General features: G+C 45.7%; 1 protein-coding gene across 1 annotated transcript in view; it reads left to right on the top strand.

Annotated features, from left to right (window-relative positions):
• LOC146856288 (keratin, type I cytoskeletal 19-like) overlaps nucleotides 1–16,149 on the top strand; it is a 42,842-nt gene that overhangs the window by 24,906 nt on the left and 1,787 nt on the right. The window contains exons 6-8 of the mRNA XM_085650718.1: nucleotides 1,006–1,226; nucleotides 1,469–1,515; nucleotides 7,583–7,605. Of these exons, the coding sequence (XP_085506844.1) occupies nucleotides 1,006–1,226; nucleotides 1,469–1,515; nucleotides 7,583–7,605 (291 nt within the window). The remainder of the gene's footprint in view (nucleotides 1–1,005; nucleotides 1,227–1,468; nucleotides 1,516–7,582; nucleotides 7,606–16,149) is intronic.

Genomic DNA, 16,149 nt, shown 5'->3' with positions numbered 1-16,149 from the left:
CTGTGATTCACAGGCGGTGTGCTGCACTGCTTATGAAAAATGTACAATATTGAAAAAATTGTGTTTGGCGAGCTATGCCTTTCTTTTCTCTGCCACGAGCCGTGCCTTTTTTTTTTAAAAGGTTCTTGTCCTTTTATCTGGGGAGATGTTATTTTCAGTGGGGAGCATATTGCCACTTTCCTTGTGGGGATAGTGCTTTGTAACTTCTCAACCAGATCTCCACCTGGGGTAAGTTGAGTGATGAGGGATGAGAATGTGGTTTGGTATCTTCCTACTGGAATTCCTCGCTAGGTCATCTAGAGGCTACATTCACTGTCCCTTCCATCCCCTGCCGATTGTCTGGCTTGTCATCGGTAACCGCTGGGCCTTGGCCTTTGGATCTATGGATCTGACACCCGACATGAGCAATTTTGTATTATCTAGCGGTAGAGCTGCTGGCCTTAATTTCCCTATTAAAGGCTGTGGTTGAGAATAATGGTGTGCGAAAAAGCCTAATATTTTTAAATAAAATACAATATTCCTAATACATTTTTTGGAATACACTTTGGATACATAGAATGCTAAGTGAACATGTGAGCATACCACATATTCAAATGTCACTCGACGTATGGACAAGGGGCTGGTTTGATGAGAAAATATCTCCGGGAGAAAATTTTCAGCTCAAACCAGTATTACACTAGACATTGAATAATTTCCCACATTTGTTGTGTAATCCGTGCAAGGCAAAATTGTGCGAAATGCACAAATTACATAGGTGTTAAGGAATTTCGCACAGACCGAATTGAGAATCAGTGTGGCTCACTGTCTTTAATCTGTTTATACATCGCACGTGAGTTTGACTCCTTCTCTTTTGAAACATATTAACTTCGTCACGTGGTAATCGCCATTGCATTTTATTTCTCTTGCCTTTCAATTTTTGTTCAATGTTTCATATTTTCTGGCAATTTTTCGCAATACAAATCCATTAAACAAATATTTCTGAATCCTGTTCTTTCACGATGCCAGAAAGCCTCTCTGGAAGCCGCCGTTGGTGCCACTGAAGCCAGATACCAGGAGAAGCTGCATGGGATTGTGGTGCTGGCAGCCCATATGGAGGAAGAGCTTGCTGGTCTGCGGGGAGACATTATGCAGCAGTCCCAGGACTACAAGAACCTCTTCAACATCAAAGTGAAGCTGGAGGCCGAGATCGCCACCTACAGGCAACTCCTGGAGGGCAACGACATTGGGTAAATACCAGCATCACTTGGTTTCAGATCACACAGCAACGCCCAAGAGGGAACTAAGGAAAGGCTGGCTGGGCTGGGCTGGGTAGCGTCAGCTCCACTTCCTCCTCGCCTGAGGACTATAGAATTCTAGACACACGCATGCACAGTATATATGTTGGTAGAGTTATGACTTTACGTATAGAAGAAAACCAAATATAGTCTCAATTTCCAGATTATAATATGTTCTCTTTCTTCGCCTCTAGTGTGAAAGGGGGCAATCCCCCTCCCCCAGCAGTGAAAAAGGAGGGAGGTAAGAAATTAATATTTATTTATGAGTTTTTATTTAAAGTATGATCATTAGACCATGGCTGAATTTACCTGTTTGTTGCGAAGCAGAACCTAGTAACCTACAATCTTAGCTATGATGCCTTTATTTCTTTATTTTCTTGACCTGGGAAATGTGTTAAGAATCTTCTCTTTGGTGATGGACTGCAGCTGGGATGGGATGGAAGAAATTCTATGCATTATATCATATCTAAATTGATAGCGATACAAGGCACGTACATGTGGCAGAAAACATGGTAAAAGTGGTGAAAAATTGCATATCTGAGAATGGAATGCGGTAATATTACTACAGTAATAGCAAAACTGTTCTCATTATGGCCCTTTTACAAAGTAGTTCCCAATTCAGATGGGAAGAGAGGTTTGGGCCAAATCGGAAACTACAAGTAATGCAGTTGTAATGTTTTTCCGCTAATCCCCATGGTCTCAGACATTTCAGCAGCTTAAAGGTAGTGACATTCCAGGGTAGGACATATCTGAATGCTTTTTATGTCTCGCCTACGCAGCGCGCATGAGCTACTCTGGCGAGACTTTTGTAAGGAGCTTTTAAAATCTGACCACACGCTTGTGCGTGTGTTTTGTTTTTGGTTATGGGCTATTGGGCTTTGCATGCGTCTTTCCAAGAAAGACAGCATGCAATTGGGCAAAGGCGGGTGGATGTCCCGCCTTTGCTTCGCCCACGGCCTATTGCTTGGGGTTACCCGCACGGGCGACATCTGTTTTGAATTATCGTGCCCAGACGCAGGCGCAATAATTGAAAACAGATCGCTCGCTGTGGCGCGCGCACCACTCGCAGGCTTGTTGACCCCTTTGTTCACTGTAGGTTCCTCAGGGAGCATCGGAGACAGACCGCCAATCTCAACTCCAGTCAGAGGCCTTGTTGAGTACATGCATTTCCAACCCGAGCTTTGTTTCTACAGGTAACCCAAGGTGGTCTCCGGAACCTTGACGTCGGAGAGTGACTTTTGTCCCAGAAAAATAACCACTATATATCGTTCAGTCTTTTGCAGCACCTGTATATAACCATGTCGGAGCTGTGTGACATCCCTCTTTCCTCTATGCATTGGTTTCCTCCCTCCCCTTTAGATGCTGTCTTTAGAGCTTCCCGTAAGTAGCTGTCACTGCTGATCTATTTAAAGAGGTGTGATGCTTTAACCCTTTGGCCTTCCTGTATTTCTGGTATATGTTTTTCTAATTACCCACTGACCACATTCGTAAGTCCAGTAACTCTGCCCCCAAGATGGATAGTAGCACCCCTCCCTCAATGTGTTCAGTACAGTATGTCTTTCTTGAGGGACTCGTTACGTTAGTAAGTATTACAAGGAATGAATAAACCGTTTTAGCCATTTGTGCTACATAGATGGTACAAACTGAAATCAAATGTTTTGTAGGTGAGCACCTTGCCAACTCGCGACTGGACATTGAAAGCTGGGTTGTCGGTTCCAAAAGGATTGCTTACAACTTAATGACTGAAAGTGTAGAAGCGCTGCACGTGTAATACATTATTACAGATAAGCTAGGGAATAGTGCAACAAAGTTAACCGGATAAATGCACAGTATTCCGTCGCGATAATGAAACACTGGAGTTCATGCTTAAAATATCAAGTCAGCATTTTACACTCGGGCAGTGCTGTTGGAATGACTTTTTCTTAACTCGTTTCTTACCGCTGTCAGCTATCGATAAATTCCGATATTAATGACACTAAACGTCTAAACCGTTGGAACTCTGCCACAAGCGGCATTCTAGGAGTTCATTGAATTTCACCACCACGTGTCTCAGATTGAAGGTTATTTCCCATTAATTATATGCTGAAGAGATATATATGTACATAGTAAGTACATTAATGTAACAATTTTTTAAACATTTTAAGAAATAGACGTGCTTGACCACAAGCCAGGCAACTCAAATTGAAGTTTTGAGGGTTGAAAGTATCACACCAGTTTGTTAATGTGAGGTTGTATAGTTTAAGTTATGAAATGGGCAACCACTTTTGCCAAAGTACTGTTGTGACCCTATCGAATATGTGCTATAGCTATGATAAAATCATAGTGACCTTGTGATTTGATTTGTACATTCAATTGGCATTGAACTCCCACCCACTAAGGCGCGGCATAGCGCTCAGCCTAACATTTCTAGCTTACTTTGGTATTCCTGACCAAAATAGTTATCTTGTATAGCATTGATGCCACTAGCTTTGATTCAGACTTACAGGAGAACGTGATAGACACATTTTCCCTTCAGTTATGCTTTACTGCAGCCTGGGTCTCTTTACGTTGCTCTTCTTCTTTTAACTCTCTAAACTTAATCCAGTTAGGACTGTGAGCAAATTCAGCATCTAGTTAAGATTGTGCGCAAATTCAGCATCTAGGTAAGATTGACAGTTTTGTCTTTTGTGCAGTGGAATGGTGCCTAGTTTATATTTAAATTGGTGCAGGATAATATTCTTCCCTTTCAGAATTTAGGAGGGTGGAATCGGTTAGGTGTTTGCTTTTGTACACCCTGCTCCCAGATAATGGCAGGCGGAAACATCAAGGGAGTTGCACGCTCTAAGAGTTTGCACTGCTGCTGGATAATAACTTTGTGTTTTGCAATGACTTTGCAATTAGACAGTGGCAGACACATAAGGAAAAGTGTTTTGGGCAGTTATGGGAAAGGAAAGAATTGCATTTTAGACATAGCTGATGGGTGTATTATAGCTGTGGAAGGAAGTCTTCAGGTTTCTTTAAATGGAGGATTTGATCTTATGACCATGAACTGGTGTGATGCCCCCGAAGGTGCTGCCAGCTGTGGTTTTTCTGCAGTCACAAGGTTACTATCTAACAGTGGTATAGATGCTCAATAGCTCATAATCCTAGCAATTTAGCATCCTTGGTCAGGTATTGTACGGTTTTCTGTGGATATCTTTAATTGCGACAAATGTGAGGAGTGCTATGGAAAAATAATACAGCTGTTTTGCTGTGCTTTGTTCATGACATAGCTTGATGTTCCACCAATCGCCTTTGTGTTTTACGATGCATGCGCATGCTGTCTTGAAGAGTTCAGAGTATAGCCAATAGGTCTCGCCTTTGGGACCTTATAAGTGTTTAGCCATGCAACACTTGATGTTGTTGCACCAAGGATATTGTGCTGGATAACTAAACACTTATAAGGTCCCAAAGGCAAAACCTATTGGCTCTGCCAATGCTTGTTAGAAATACTGTGTGTGAGGAAATGGCTTTTTGCAAGTTCACCTCCACTTTTTGACTATTAGGTATTGCTGTAATGACTCAGTGATGCACCGGACCCTACTAACCAGGCCTCAGTGCATGTGCTCTGACCCTCAAAAGTGTATGTTTAATTGGCTTATACCCAATTTCCACAGGGTAACCCACTTATAAGTCCCAGGGCCTGTAAATTAAAGTGTCCCTTGTGGACTGCAACACTCACTGTCCCACCACAAGTGTGACAAAAGAAAGCATGTCTCACAGCCTGCCACTACAGACTGGTAGAGTAGTTTTAAGCTACTAACTCGACATTGAAGTTTAAAGTGATGACAAAGCCTAAGTCTTCCTTTTTAATATAAATAAGTCACTTCTTATGCAGGGGTGCAGCATATTAGAAAGTAGGACATGTGTTTTTACATGTTCTACCCCCACATTGTCATTTTTGGTGTTAAAAGGCTAGTAGCCCGGTTGGGGATTACAGAATTTCACGCTAGCAACTCAGCGGTGCTAACTTCTGAATGGGACTAATAAAGGGGCATATCATCAAGGACGGCATTAAAATTATCGCCAGTTTAGAGGCATAAAACTGCCGCTAAAGCGGCGATAATGAGCTTGATAATATGCCGCAGAGAATTCCAATAGAAGACCATGTTGACACCAGAACATGGGCTCCTATTGGAATTCGCAAGGGCATATTATCAAGCCCATTATCGCCGCTTTAGCAGCAGTTTTCTGCCGCTAAACCGGCGATAATTTTTAACGCCGTCCTTGATAATATGCCCCCAAGTTGGTACTTCAAAGAATCAAATGAATCGTTACTTTAAATCCGATCTGTTGCCCCAGTTTGATTTCTGCCCTCCTGGGAAGAGGTGTGAACGGCTTTTAGGAAGGAACTCAAAGGATCTGCCAAGGCAGGAGCTGTGAACTCCCATCAGCAGGAAGGCGGCCAAGCAAGGTGTGAGCCCAAAAAGTGAGCATTGAAAGGGAAGCTGCCTTTGAAGGGTAAATATTGATTACACAGAGGAGGAGCTGCTCTTTTTGTTTTTACAGACAGGCTGGCATCTTGGGCAGAGAGGGAGAGGCCTTTGACAAACTGTTTTTCCAAGGGGAGCGAAGCCTCCAAGTAGCCACACCCCTGGGACGGGCTAGGGAGATCCACACACCAAGAAAAGGTTTCTGCCATTTTGTGGGTGGGCAGAATATCGCATTCTGGCATAGCTAGCTGCCACACTTGACAGGAAGTTGTCATTAGGTGGGAGAAGTCCAATTAGCCCATAGGCTAGAATCCCTGCATCCCCGAGGGCAAGTTCTGGTCATAAAAGTGGCACCCCTGGCACCGAGACCTCAGATCATGTCTCCACTGGAGAGAGGACCATAGAGGGACTGTCCTGCTGTTCTCTGGACCATGCAAAGAGAGGCTGCACCATAGACCTGACTGCACCTGCTGATCATTGGGCTAGAACAGAGAGGACTGTGCCTATGGTGTCCTGATCAAGGAGAGGTGGTCCCCGAGCCCCAGACAGAAGAAGTGACTCCAAGAGTCAGCTGGGTAACTTCCTGTTACAGCTATAGGGCCATGAAAGCTGAAGAAGCCTGCCTTGGCGAGTTGATAGCCAAAATTGCCTGACCGCTGCTGATCGCTGAAGTGCAACCTGTGAGATCAAGTCTTGACACTCAAAAGTTGCACCTGAGCCTTCTGTATACGGGAGAGTCAATGGAGTGCAGTTTGATTGCCCAAGTCAGACACTAGCCTCATTTAAAGGGAACTCTGGTTTTGCTGTAACCAGTAGAAACTGTTTTTTTGGCTGGACTTCAATCAGACTTCGAGGGACATCGACCACTGTGACCAATGTTACCCCACCATGTTTGTGGACTGAGTGGTGGCCCCAGGAAGACCCCCATCACCAGATCAGCATCCTCAGCATCTTCAGCATCCTGCATCCCTTGCATCAGGACTACACCATTCATGTCTATAGCGGTTCCCTTGTTGAGCCTTGAACTGGACTGGAGACTGCTTTGACTGCAAGGCAACTGTCCTGAAAAGCCTCATTGCCTCCTGTGACCCACTCCCTGCTGGAGATGGTCACCCAGAGTAGACTGGAGTAGTCATACACAACTTTACAAAAGTTTTCCAAGTAACCACTAACCGTGGTTTGTTGCCAATGCTTGTTTGCGATTTTAATGAAAAGCAGTGATTTATTATTTATTTATTAATGTATATCTATGGAACCCTCTGGTGGATTCTATTCATTTTGGTGTCTAGAAATTCATGAAAACAAGTGCTATTTTTGTGAATTGGTGGAGGTTTTTCCTTGTTCAACTGTTTTGGTACTTCAAAATACTTTGCACTTTTTCCCTTGACATAGCCTAACTGTTCAAAGCCACAGCTACTCAGGGTTGAGAAAAGGGTTTGAAAATTAGCCTGATATGACCCAAGACAGGTTTGTGAGTTTGTAATAAACTGCTTTCCTCACACTGTGAAACTTGGGTGCAGTAACTCCGGTTCCCACATTAGCGGCTGCTCAGAACCAACTCAGAATACTGTAATGTTCCTGCATACTGAAATTATTGCTACCTGTGGCCTTTGCATTTTGGGTGGGGAAATATCATAGCACTGAGTGGTGTACATGTTGGTACATCATACATTTACAGATTTTCTTGTTATTGCATGTCATTCCAATGACAACACAATGGATTTGTTTGAAAAGTATGTATTGCAATGATAGTACCAAGTTCTTGCCACAGAGATCTGGGCTTTCCCAGGTGTGAATATGAGAATGTGTCACAATACAATGGTTGTTAGATTTAATGTGTTCAATTGTTTCTTTCAGATATCACAGACCAGGACTTAGTGGTGAGTATTGGACTAAGTTACAGAGACTCTTAGGACTCATGTAGGCTCTCTCTTGCAGGAGGCACCAAGCTCTCCAGGGCTTACTCTTCTCTGCACAATTTCCTCCTCTTATAAAGGAGAATACTGTGTCGTGTTGGCTTGGAACACTGGACACCTGAAGGCAAACCAGTTAGAGAAAGGGCACGAGTGGCATGATTAAGCAACTAAAGTCTCTCTTTTAAAGCTAGTCACTGTTCCTTCAACAAGGAAATCCAAGAATTAAATAAACACCAAGGTCACACTCTCCAGTCACTCAATGGAGAGTTTTTTGGAACAGGGAAAAAATAAAACATTTAGGTTTATGGTTTACTGATAAATTTAAGGAAACCGTAAAATTTAATTTGGATTTTGCTAAGAGGAAAATTGATTGGCCTGTATGCAGGATGATGGCTTTCAAACTTGAAAAGGGAGAGGTCTGGGATTAAGTGGACCCTCATCACCTTGTTTTTATACAAGGCACTGCGATTAGAAGGCAGCATGAGTGCCCCTAAGTGATGATCATTCCAGATTGAAGCTGTAGCCCAAAGGTGGCACAGCTCAATGTTGCTTTCACTGTATACACAGAGTCTGTAATGACTGTGTCTGTTGGTATTATTATTATTATTATTATTATTATTATTATTATTATTATTATTATTATTAGTATTAGTAGTAGTAGTAGTAATAGTAATAATGGTAATAATAGTCATGGTAGTATTTAGAGGGTGTACCCATTTTTATAATTATTAGTAGGAACAATAATAAAAGGGATAAAGTACCCCCTGCCGTACAAGGATAATGCACGTCACAGAGGAGATCCATAACCATATAGAGGAACGAGGCCGAAGGCCAAATTCCTTTATACGATTTTTGATCTCTGAGGTGACTTGCAATATCCTTATAATGTACAGCATGGAGTATTTTATCTCATATAATACATAGACATACCATCATCTTTCTCACAAACCACTTAAAACCATGGTGCATAGCTCTTTTGTTTGAAAGAGACAACATATTGGCAAACATTAAGAATAAAAATAGAAACTCAAGTGAAAAATTAAAAACATGAAAAACAGGTTAGATATTTGTTGAAAAAAGATAATAGAAACAGTTTAATACAATTCAGTTTAAAAATAAGTTACAGTAGTTCTGAATGTGCAGCAACATCCATAAAGATTCTAACTTTTCCACAAAAATCTATGGAGTGCCACAAATAAAGATCTTCTTTCTGCTAGTCACTCTGTGCAAGAAAAAGAAAGCAGAAGAAAGAAAAGCCATGTTTCTTGTTTGTTGCTTTAAACAGCTGCTCCGTGACCCGACCTGCCTTTCGCCTCGGCTGCTGGTTCTGGCTGCAGGCATAGTGATGTTAAAACTCTGCAATATTTCTTTATGGTCGGCAAATAGTTGCATTTTAATTCATCAATTATAAAGACATTAAAGACAATACAGGGATTGCAGATTTGCATGTATTATATATGGGATAAAGTACACCTTGCCATACATTATAATGATAATGCAGGTCACAGAGGAGTTCCATGACCTTATAGAAGAACAAGACCAAAGTCAGAATTCATTTATGAGGTTATGGAACTCTGAGGTGACTTGAAATATCCTTGTCATGTTCAGCAAAGGGAACTTTATACCTTATAATACATCCTCATACCATCATGCTTCCCACAAACCACTTAAATTCATGATGCGTAGCTCTTTCATATGTAAGCGAGAGCATGTTTGCAAACATGAAGAATAAAAATAGAATCTCTAGTGCATATTTAAATAGATCAAACAACTGTTTGTTAAAATGACATTAAAATCAGTTTAATACAAGTCAGTTTTCTTTTCTATGAAAAAGCATAGTAGCACGGAATGTGTAGAAACATGCGGACAAATTCAAACTTTTATATAATTGCCTAAGCATTGAAGAAAATACACATGTTGCCAGGAATATCTCCTATCTCCTTGTCACTTGTAAAGTCATGTTTATGCTCTGTGATCTGACTCGCCTTTACCCTCAGCTGCCGGCTATGGCAGCAGGCATTGTGACTTCAGTGCTCAACTGTAATAAATTATTGCAACTGAGTTCTGACCTCATTTTTTTATAATAGGCAACTGGGTCACAGGTTGCTGATTATAAAGAAATTAGAGATATGTTTTTATACACAAATTGCAGAATCCCTCGGATTACACTAATGATAATAATGTTGATCCTGCCCTGTTTTATAGCGGTCAAACACTAGATTGCCTTTGGGTACTTAACAATAGGTGTTATGAATGCCATTCATGTATAATAGCTAGGTGGATGTAAGGCTGAGTTCACTACAAAGGCACTTCCTTTGCTGGATATTGTGAGAACCAATTGATGGGCATACCATGAAATTAGAAGGGCAAACATTTAGTTATGAACCTCAGGGCACACCTTAGTTTCTTGTTATTTATTTATTATGAAGCAAGGCATTCTTGCAGGCCTGTAACCAGGGCCAGTGGAATTATGCGATTCTGCGGATGCAGCATTTTCTGAATAGTAATGGATTTGCTGCATTTGCCATATAAATTCATGATCTGCTGCATAACCTGCGGATTTTAACAAAAACATTTTATTTCCATCTCAAATATTTCACAAGTTGATAAAAACATGGCAACATGTGTTCTAGCGCAGTGGAGGGCCCTTCACGCATGTTGACTAGTCCTCTTCAGTTTCTTATTTATATATTTAGGGGCAAATTCTCAAGGATCTATTGCCGAGTTAGCTGCACTTTAACGCAGCCAAAGTCGTGATAAACTTATCGCCCTATTCACAAGCTGGTGCTAACAGCCCATATCACCAGTTTACCTACGATAGCATCCGCAAAAAACATCGCCACAGATGACCCGGCAACTATTGCTAATGAGATGCAGAGTAGACGTACCCGAGCCAAAAGCCGCGACAACACCACTCTGCAACATTCTCAATGAACAGCCAGATTGGCAATCAGATCTCAAAACATGCGATAAGGCGCGTTAGCAGCAGGAAAGTAACACCTGCTCTAACCTGGTGCAAAGTCGGACGACAACCGGCACCAGAAAATGGAACCCAGCCACAGCCACACCTACACATGAAGACCAACAGATGCCATGGAGCCACTGAACATGCAGCTCGGAGCAACAACAGGGCCACAACACCCACCTCCACCACCCTTAAGACCGCCCCCCGGACCGCCTCCATTCCCCCAGACCACCCTCGCCACCCCCCATGGACCACCACAGAGGCAGCGCAGACAAAGACAGCGGACCCTCAGGAAACGCACCAGCCTCACAGACCTAACACCAAACAATGTCATTGGCCACTACAGGCTCAAAAGGACAACCATCCTACGCATCCTGACCATCATTGCCCACAGGCTGATGGTACCAACACAGCGGACACCCAACATCCTACCTCAGACAAAGCTGCTGGCTGTGCTGCACCAGTTGGCCTCTGGTACCTCCCAACCAACAACCGCCTGCGTCGGAGGAGTCTCATAGACAGCCCTATCCAAGTTCCTCACACCTGTCCTGGATGCCATAATCAGCTTGGTACCCCATTACCTGTACATTCCCCCCAATGCGCAGGAACAGCTGTAGACCAAGCAAGGACTATACGCCATAGCTGGATTCCCACATGTGTTGGGGGCAAGCCATAGCACTCATGTCCTACTCGTGCCCCCTGCCGACACTGCACACAAACACCGCAACTGAGAGCACACGCATTCCATCAATGTGCAGGCAATAGTGGACCACCGGGGACTCTTCACCCATGTTGTCGCCAATTAACCAGGCAAAGTGCATGATTCCTTTATCTTCCGACAGTCCATCATCAATCAGCGCCTCCAGGATGGCACCCATGGGAATGCACTGCTCGCTGGGAAGTACCAAATGAACACACCACACATCTCAACTCCACAATCATGCAACTCACAACTCTGGCAATGCACATGTTACAAAATCACATACAACACGCCAAACAACATGCCCACCCACCAGACACAACAGCACAACTTACTGTGGCAACCTGGGCTAGCCATGCACATGAGCCTTCAACGGCATGGCACCTCAGCCACACAACAGCGGAATGTGGGGAGAGGTGGGAACCAAGCATGTGCGAAGGAGGCAAGTGACCCATGAATGAGAAGTTACACAATGCCAAGTGTGGCGGAGATGTGCTGGACAGACTGCAGTATGCATACCACAGTCATATCGATGTCTACATGCACTGCTGGTGTTTGGAGTGTAGTGGACAGTGGATGGAACAATGTCATCCCAGCCAGTGGGGAAGATTGCAGAAATGTAGCTTGTGACGTTCCCCCTGTAAGAGTGTGCGGAGTGGGTTGGCCCGGCGTATGCAAGGCCAGCGTAGGGGTGTGAATAAAAAGCATGTAACCCTGGGCGTTGTTCTCTTCTGGAATGCCCAAAGTGTCTGTCAGGGTGGCACCTCCCACCCTGCCACGAGGCCGACGCCGTTGCCGTGAGCGGTGTTGCCTGAGATCCTGTGTGCCTGCTGCACCCCGGGCCGCTGGTCCCCGAACCCATCTTGCCCGCCCCTGCGCAGCCAGGCCTCAATGCTCACCTGCCGACACCGACCTGTGTCAAAGAGGGCCCACCACGTGCCGGTGCAAGCTCCAAGCCCGAGGCCCGCAACATTGGCAGTCTCCTCAGACCATCACGGCCTCAGCGACACAGGCCCGCTGTACTCCTTTCTTGTTGACGTACACTACCGCTGCTTCCAGCCTACACTGCGGTCAAGTAGGTCACACATTTGGAACTGAGTCTTGATTATACAATGGCCGAGTGCACATATCAATGCAGAGTTTAAATCTCTATACTCCCTTCGATGTGGTGACACCAAGTCTGTGCATAGCATCCCAACCACACGTGTCTGTAGGCCCTTAATGGCTACGTTTCCGGCCTACACTGCGGTACAGCAGGCCTCACGCCAATCCAATCCAGTCCGTACCAGGCAGGACACGGCATCGTCGCTGGCTGAAAACCCGCTCAACTCTGGTGCTTCTACCTCCATCAACCACAAGTCATCCCCATATGCCATTTCAACGTTGTGTGTTAGAGTTCAAGGAGGAGCTTGCTGAACAGCGGTTGGCCCGCGCTGACCGCTGCCTCCGGCCTACACAGCAGTTTAAGTAGGTCACACATGTGGAACTGAGTCTTGATTATGCAATGGTAGAGTACACACTTTATGGTAGAATTTGTGTCACTGTACTCCCTTCGATGTGGTGCCACCAACTCTGTGCCTAGCATCCGAATGACACCTGTCTTTGGTCCCTTGCTGACTGCTGCCTTCGGCCTACACTGAGGTCTAGTAGGTCACACACTTGGAACTGAGTCTTGATTTGGGTATGGCAGAGTTAATATCATTGCACGCAAGGAGAGGAATAAGAGGAAGATGTGGATCGAACACTGCCAACAACTGCTCTGGTGTCATTAACTCTGTGCATCGCGAGCCAACGACACGTGGCTGTGGGCCCCTGCTGACCGCTGCCTCGGGCCTACACTGAAGTCAAGTAGGTCACACATTGGGAACTCAGTCTTGATTTATTTATGGCAGATTTGATATCATTGTACTGGCCTCGTTGCACACTGCATCCCCATTCAGTTCCGGTGCCACTAAGTCTGTTCCCGGACATCCATGGACACTTTCTGGTTGAACTTTGGTGGCGACTGAGTCTATGGACCGGGATTTGTCTTCATCATCATGTTGGTGATACTGACTTTGTGGCAAAAACAAGGCTGTAGCATTCCACTCCTCCATTTGCCACTTCCAGCCGGCTTCTGCCCTCTGCATCATGCCCTGGAGGACATCTTCCACTGTCCCCCGCAACCTTCCGCTACATTCACCTTCGACATCGACGAGGACCCACTCAGCTTGTGTGGCCCTATCTCACTGCACTGCAAGTCACCGTCCCGTGGCGGTGTGCCTGTGCCGGCCGCAGTGCATCCAGGGCCACTAACTCTGTGTAGCTCAAGTCATGGACCCTGTCTGATAGAATATTGGATGGCCTCTGGCTCGACGGAATGGGGGTCGCCATGTGTCTGTGGCCCTTTGCTGTCTGCTGCCTCTGGCCTCAAGTGCAGTCCACCTGGGCTCACACATCAAATCGAGTCCTGACCTGCCCGGATGTCGCATCACCGCAGGATGCACACGCCACCACCGTTAGGAACAACTCCAAACAACAGGTGCCAGAGTCGGAGGTGTCTTACTGCCAGACTATCAGAGTTGCTCACACCTGTCGTGGGTGCCATCATCAGCTTGATACCCTGCTCAGCTCTTTAGGTGCCACTAACTCAATGCAGCACAACTCATGGACCATTCTGGTTGCATATTGGGTGAACACTGTACTTTCTCTGGCTACCACCATGATGCATCACAGTTGTTTATGTTCTGCTGGTGTTTTCTGTTTCCACTTTAATTGTGATCACTGTTCAAGTTGTTGCCGGCACCAGCGACTCCATGAGGGCTGGCTTACACTTACCCCACACACATTCAGCACAGGCGTCACTGTACATGTGACCCTGGCAATAAAGGTGTCCAGCGCACTTGCCCGTAGCCAGTTCAACAAACTATCTGAGTGTGTCTGTGTGCTCATGATGTATGCATTAGGGCCCCAGGCCCTACAACATTACCTTGCGCCGTGTACAGCAGACGCAGCCATGTCACCGCAGGCAGCGGGTGAGACCTTGCACCTGTAGCTTTGTCGTCCCCCACTCAATACATAAGAGGAGTGAACTGGGCCGGCGTACGCCAGTCCAGTGTGGGGGTGTGGATGATTGTCCCATGGCTTTGTATGTAGTTCAGTACTGGAAATGTGCAAAGGCATGTGTCTCTGTCACAGTGTGGGTCTCCGCTGGGGAGTGTAGGTGGTCCCTGATGGGACTTAGACACCCACGTATGTGATCTAGCTCGGCTTCCATGAGGTAGAACCCCACCCGCACCTGTTCGGCCACCCCCTTCTGGCAGTCTGACACCTGGCCTTGGAATGTGATGTGTGCTTCGGTGGGCTGCTGGGAGCCAGCCGTGGTGGGGGATGCATCCAGCTGTGTGGTCTGTGCAGGGGGTGGGGTATCCTCGATGCAGCTGGGCTTCCCTGCTCCTGGAGGTGGATTGCCTAAGATGTCCATGAATTGTTGTAAGGCATCAGTGTCGGAAGTGTGGAGGTCCTCTTCAGCAACACTGTAGAGTTGTTTGGTCTGCTCTGCTGGAGGTGTTGTTTGTCCCTCTGCAATGTGGAGGGGAGATTCTTGTTGACATTGTGTTGGCATGTATGTTGACGCATTGTTCAAGTTTACATACAGACTGTATGACAATGTACACTGTGACTGTTTGGGAGGAGTGGACTATTTGATGCGGGACAGTGGACATTTGGACTACATGACGTAGGTGAGGTTGTACACATAAATTTTCATCTCACAGTTTCCTGCTATGACAGATGTGATTGGCCATTTCTACGCACAAGTAGACCAACTTGTGTCCTCTGTTCTGCAGCGTAAGTGTTGCACTGTGTACCACATTGTCGTCCATGTGGATGTGCTGTCATTGCTATGTGTGTGTGCTGCATTGTGGGAGAGTCGCCACCGCAGCTGTGATTTGCTGCCCCTTATCCCTTGGAGGTGGTGTACCTTTGGCTTTTGTGCTTTTAAGGTGGTGTGATGATTTGGTCATTTGTGCTCTTGGATGGTTTTTGTAATCATGTGCATTGTTTGTCTGCAGATGTATTGTTGACGTCAGTGGTTGTTTGTGCACATGGATGTGTCAGAGTGTGACCTGCTCCTTTACGGATGTAGTCCACACTCAGCCACCTCAATGTCATGGTGTGCACTATGTCATGTTGATTGCACTCCTGCCATGCGGCTCGTCATGTAGTGTCACTTGTATTGTCGGTGTGGCTCACAAATATGCATTTTTGCTGTGTTTGGGACGGGTGCATGTGTGTGTTGTGGAATTGGTATTGTGTGGGGTGGGACCCCTTTGGGCACATGGTGGATGGGGGCCTACTTGATCTTTGTTGGTGTGCTGCTGTTTGCAACGGGTAACAGAGACATGACCCAGGGTCATTGTGGGTTGTGCATGTGTGCCATTGTGCCCGTCACCCCCGTCCCCCCAGTCCCTGTCCGTTACTCACCCTGTTGATGTTGTGTCAGGTCATGTCCAGCAGTGTCCGGATTCCCAACTCCTTGCACCGTCTCTACACTGATGACTGTGGCCACCATTTGCTCCAGCTCCTCCTGTGGCACAGGACTCCCAACTTCAGTCGCCGTTGCTGCTTTCCTGTTGGCAGCGGGTGTCTGCTGGGTTTGGCTTTTCACATCATGCCTGCGCATCTTGGCCTCCTCAACACTCTGACTGCATTCATGGTGGAATGCCATTTTTCCGTCTGTGTTGCCAATGACATGGTGGAGGTGACGGAGAGTTGTTGGTGTTCTGTCGCCTCCATGACGACGATCAGGTTCTCATGCGGACTGAACCGCGTCTTCCTCTTCCTCTTCTTCTTGTCCTTCCCC

Source organism: Triturus cristatus, chromosome 4_1, assembly GCF_964204655.1.
Source record: "Triturus cristatus chromosome 4_1, aTriCri1.1, whole genome shotgun sequence".
Taxonomy (NCBI): domain Eukaryota; kingdom Metazoa; phylum Chordata; class Amphibia; order Caudata; family Salamandridae; genus Triturus; species Triturus cristatus.
This window is presented reverse-complemented; position numbering and strand designations above follow the sequence as displayed.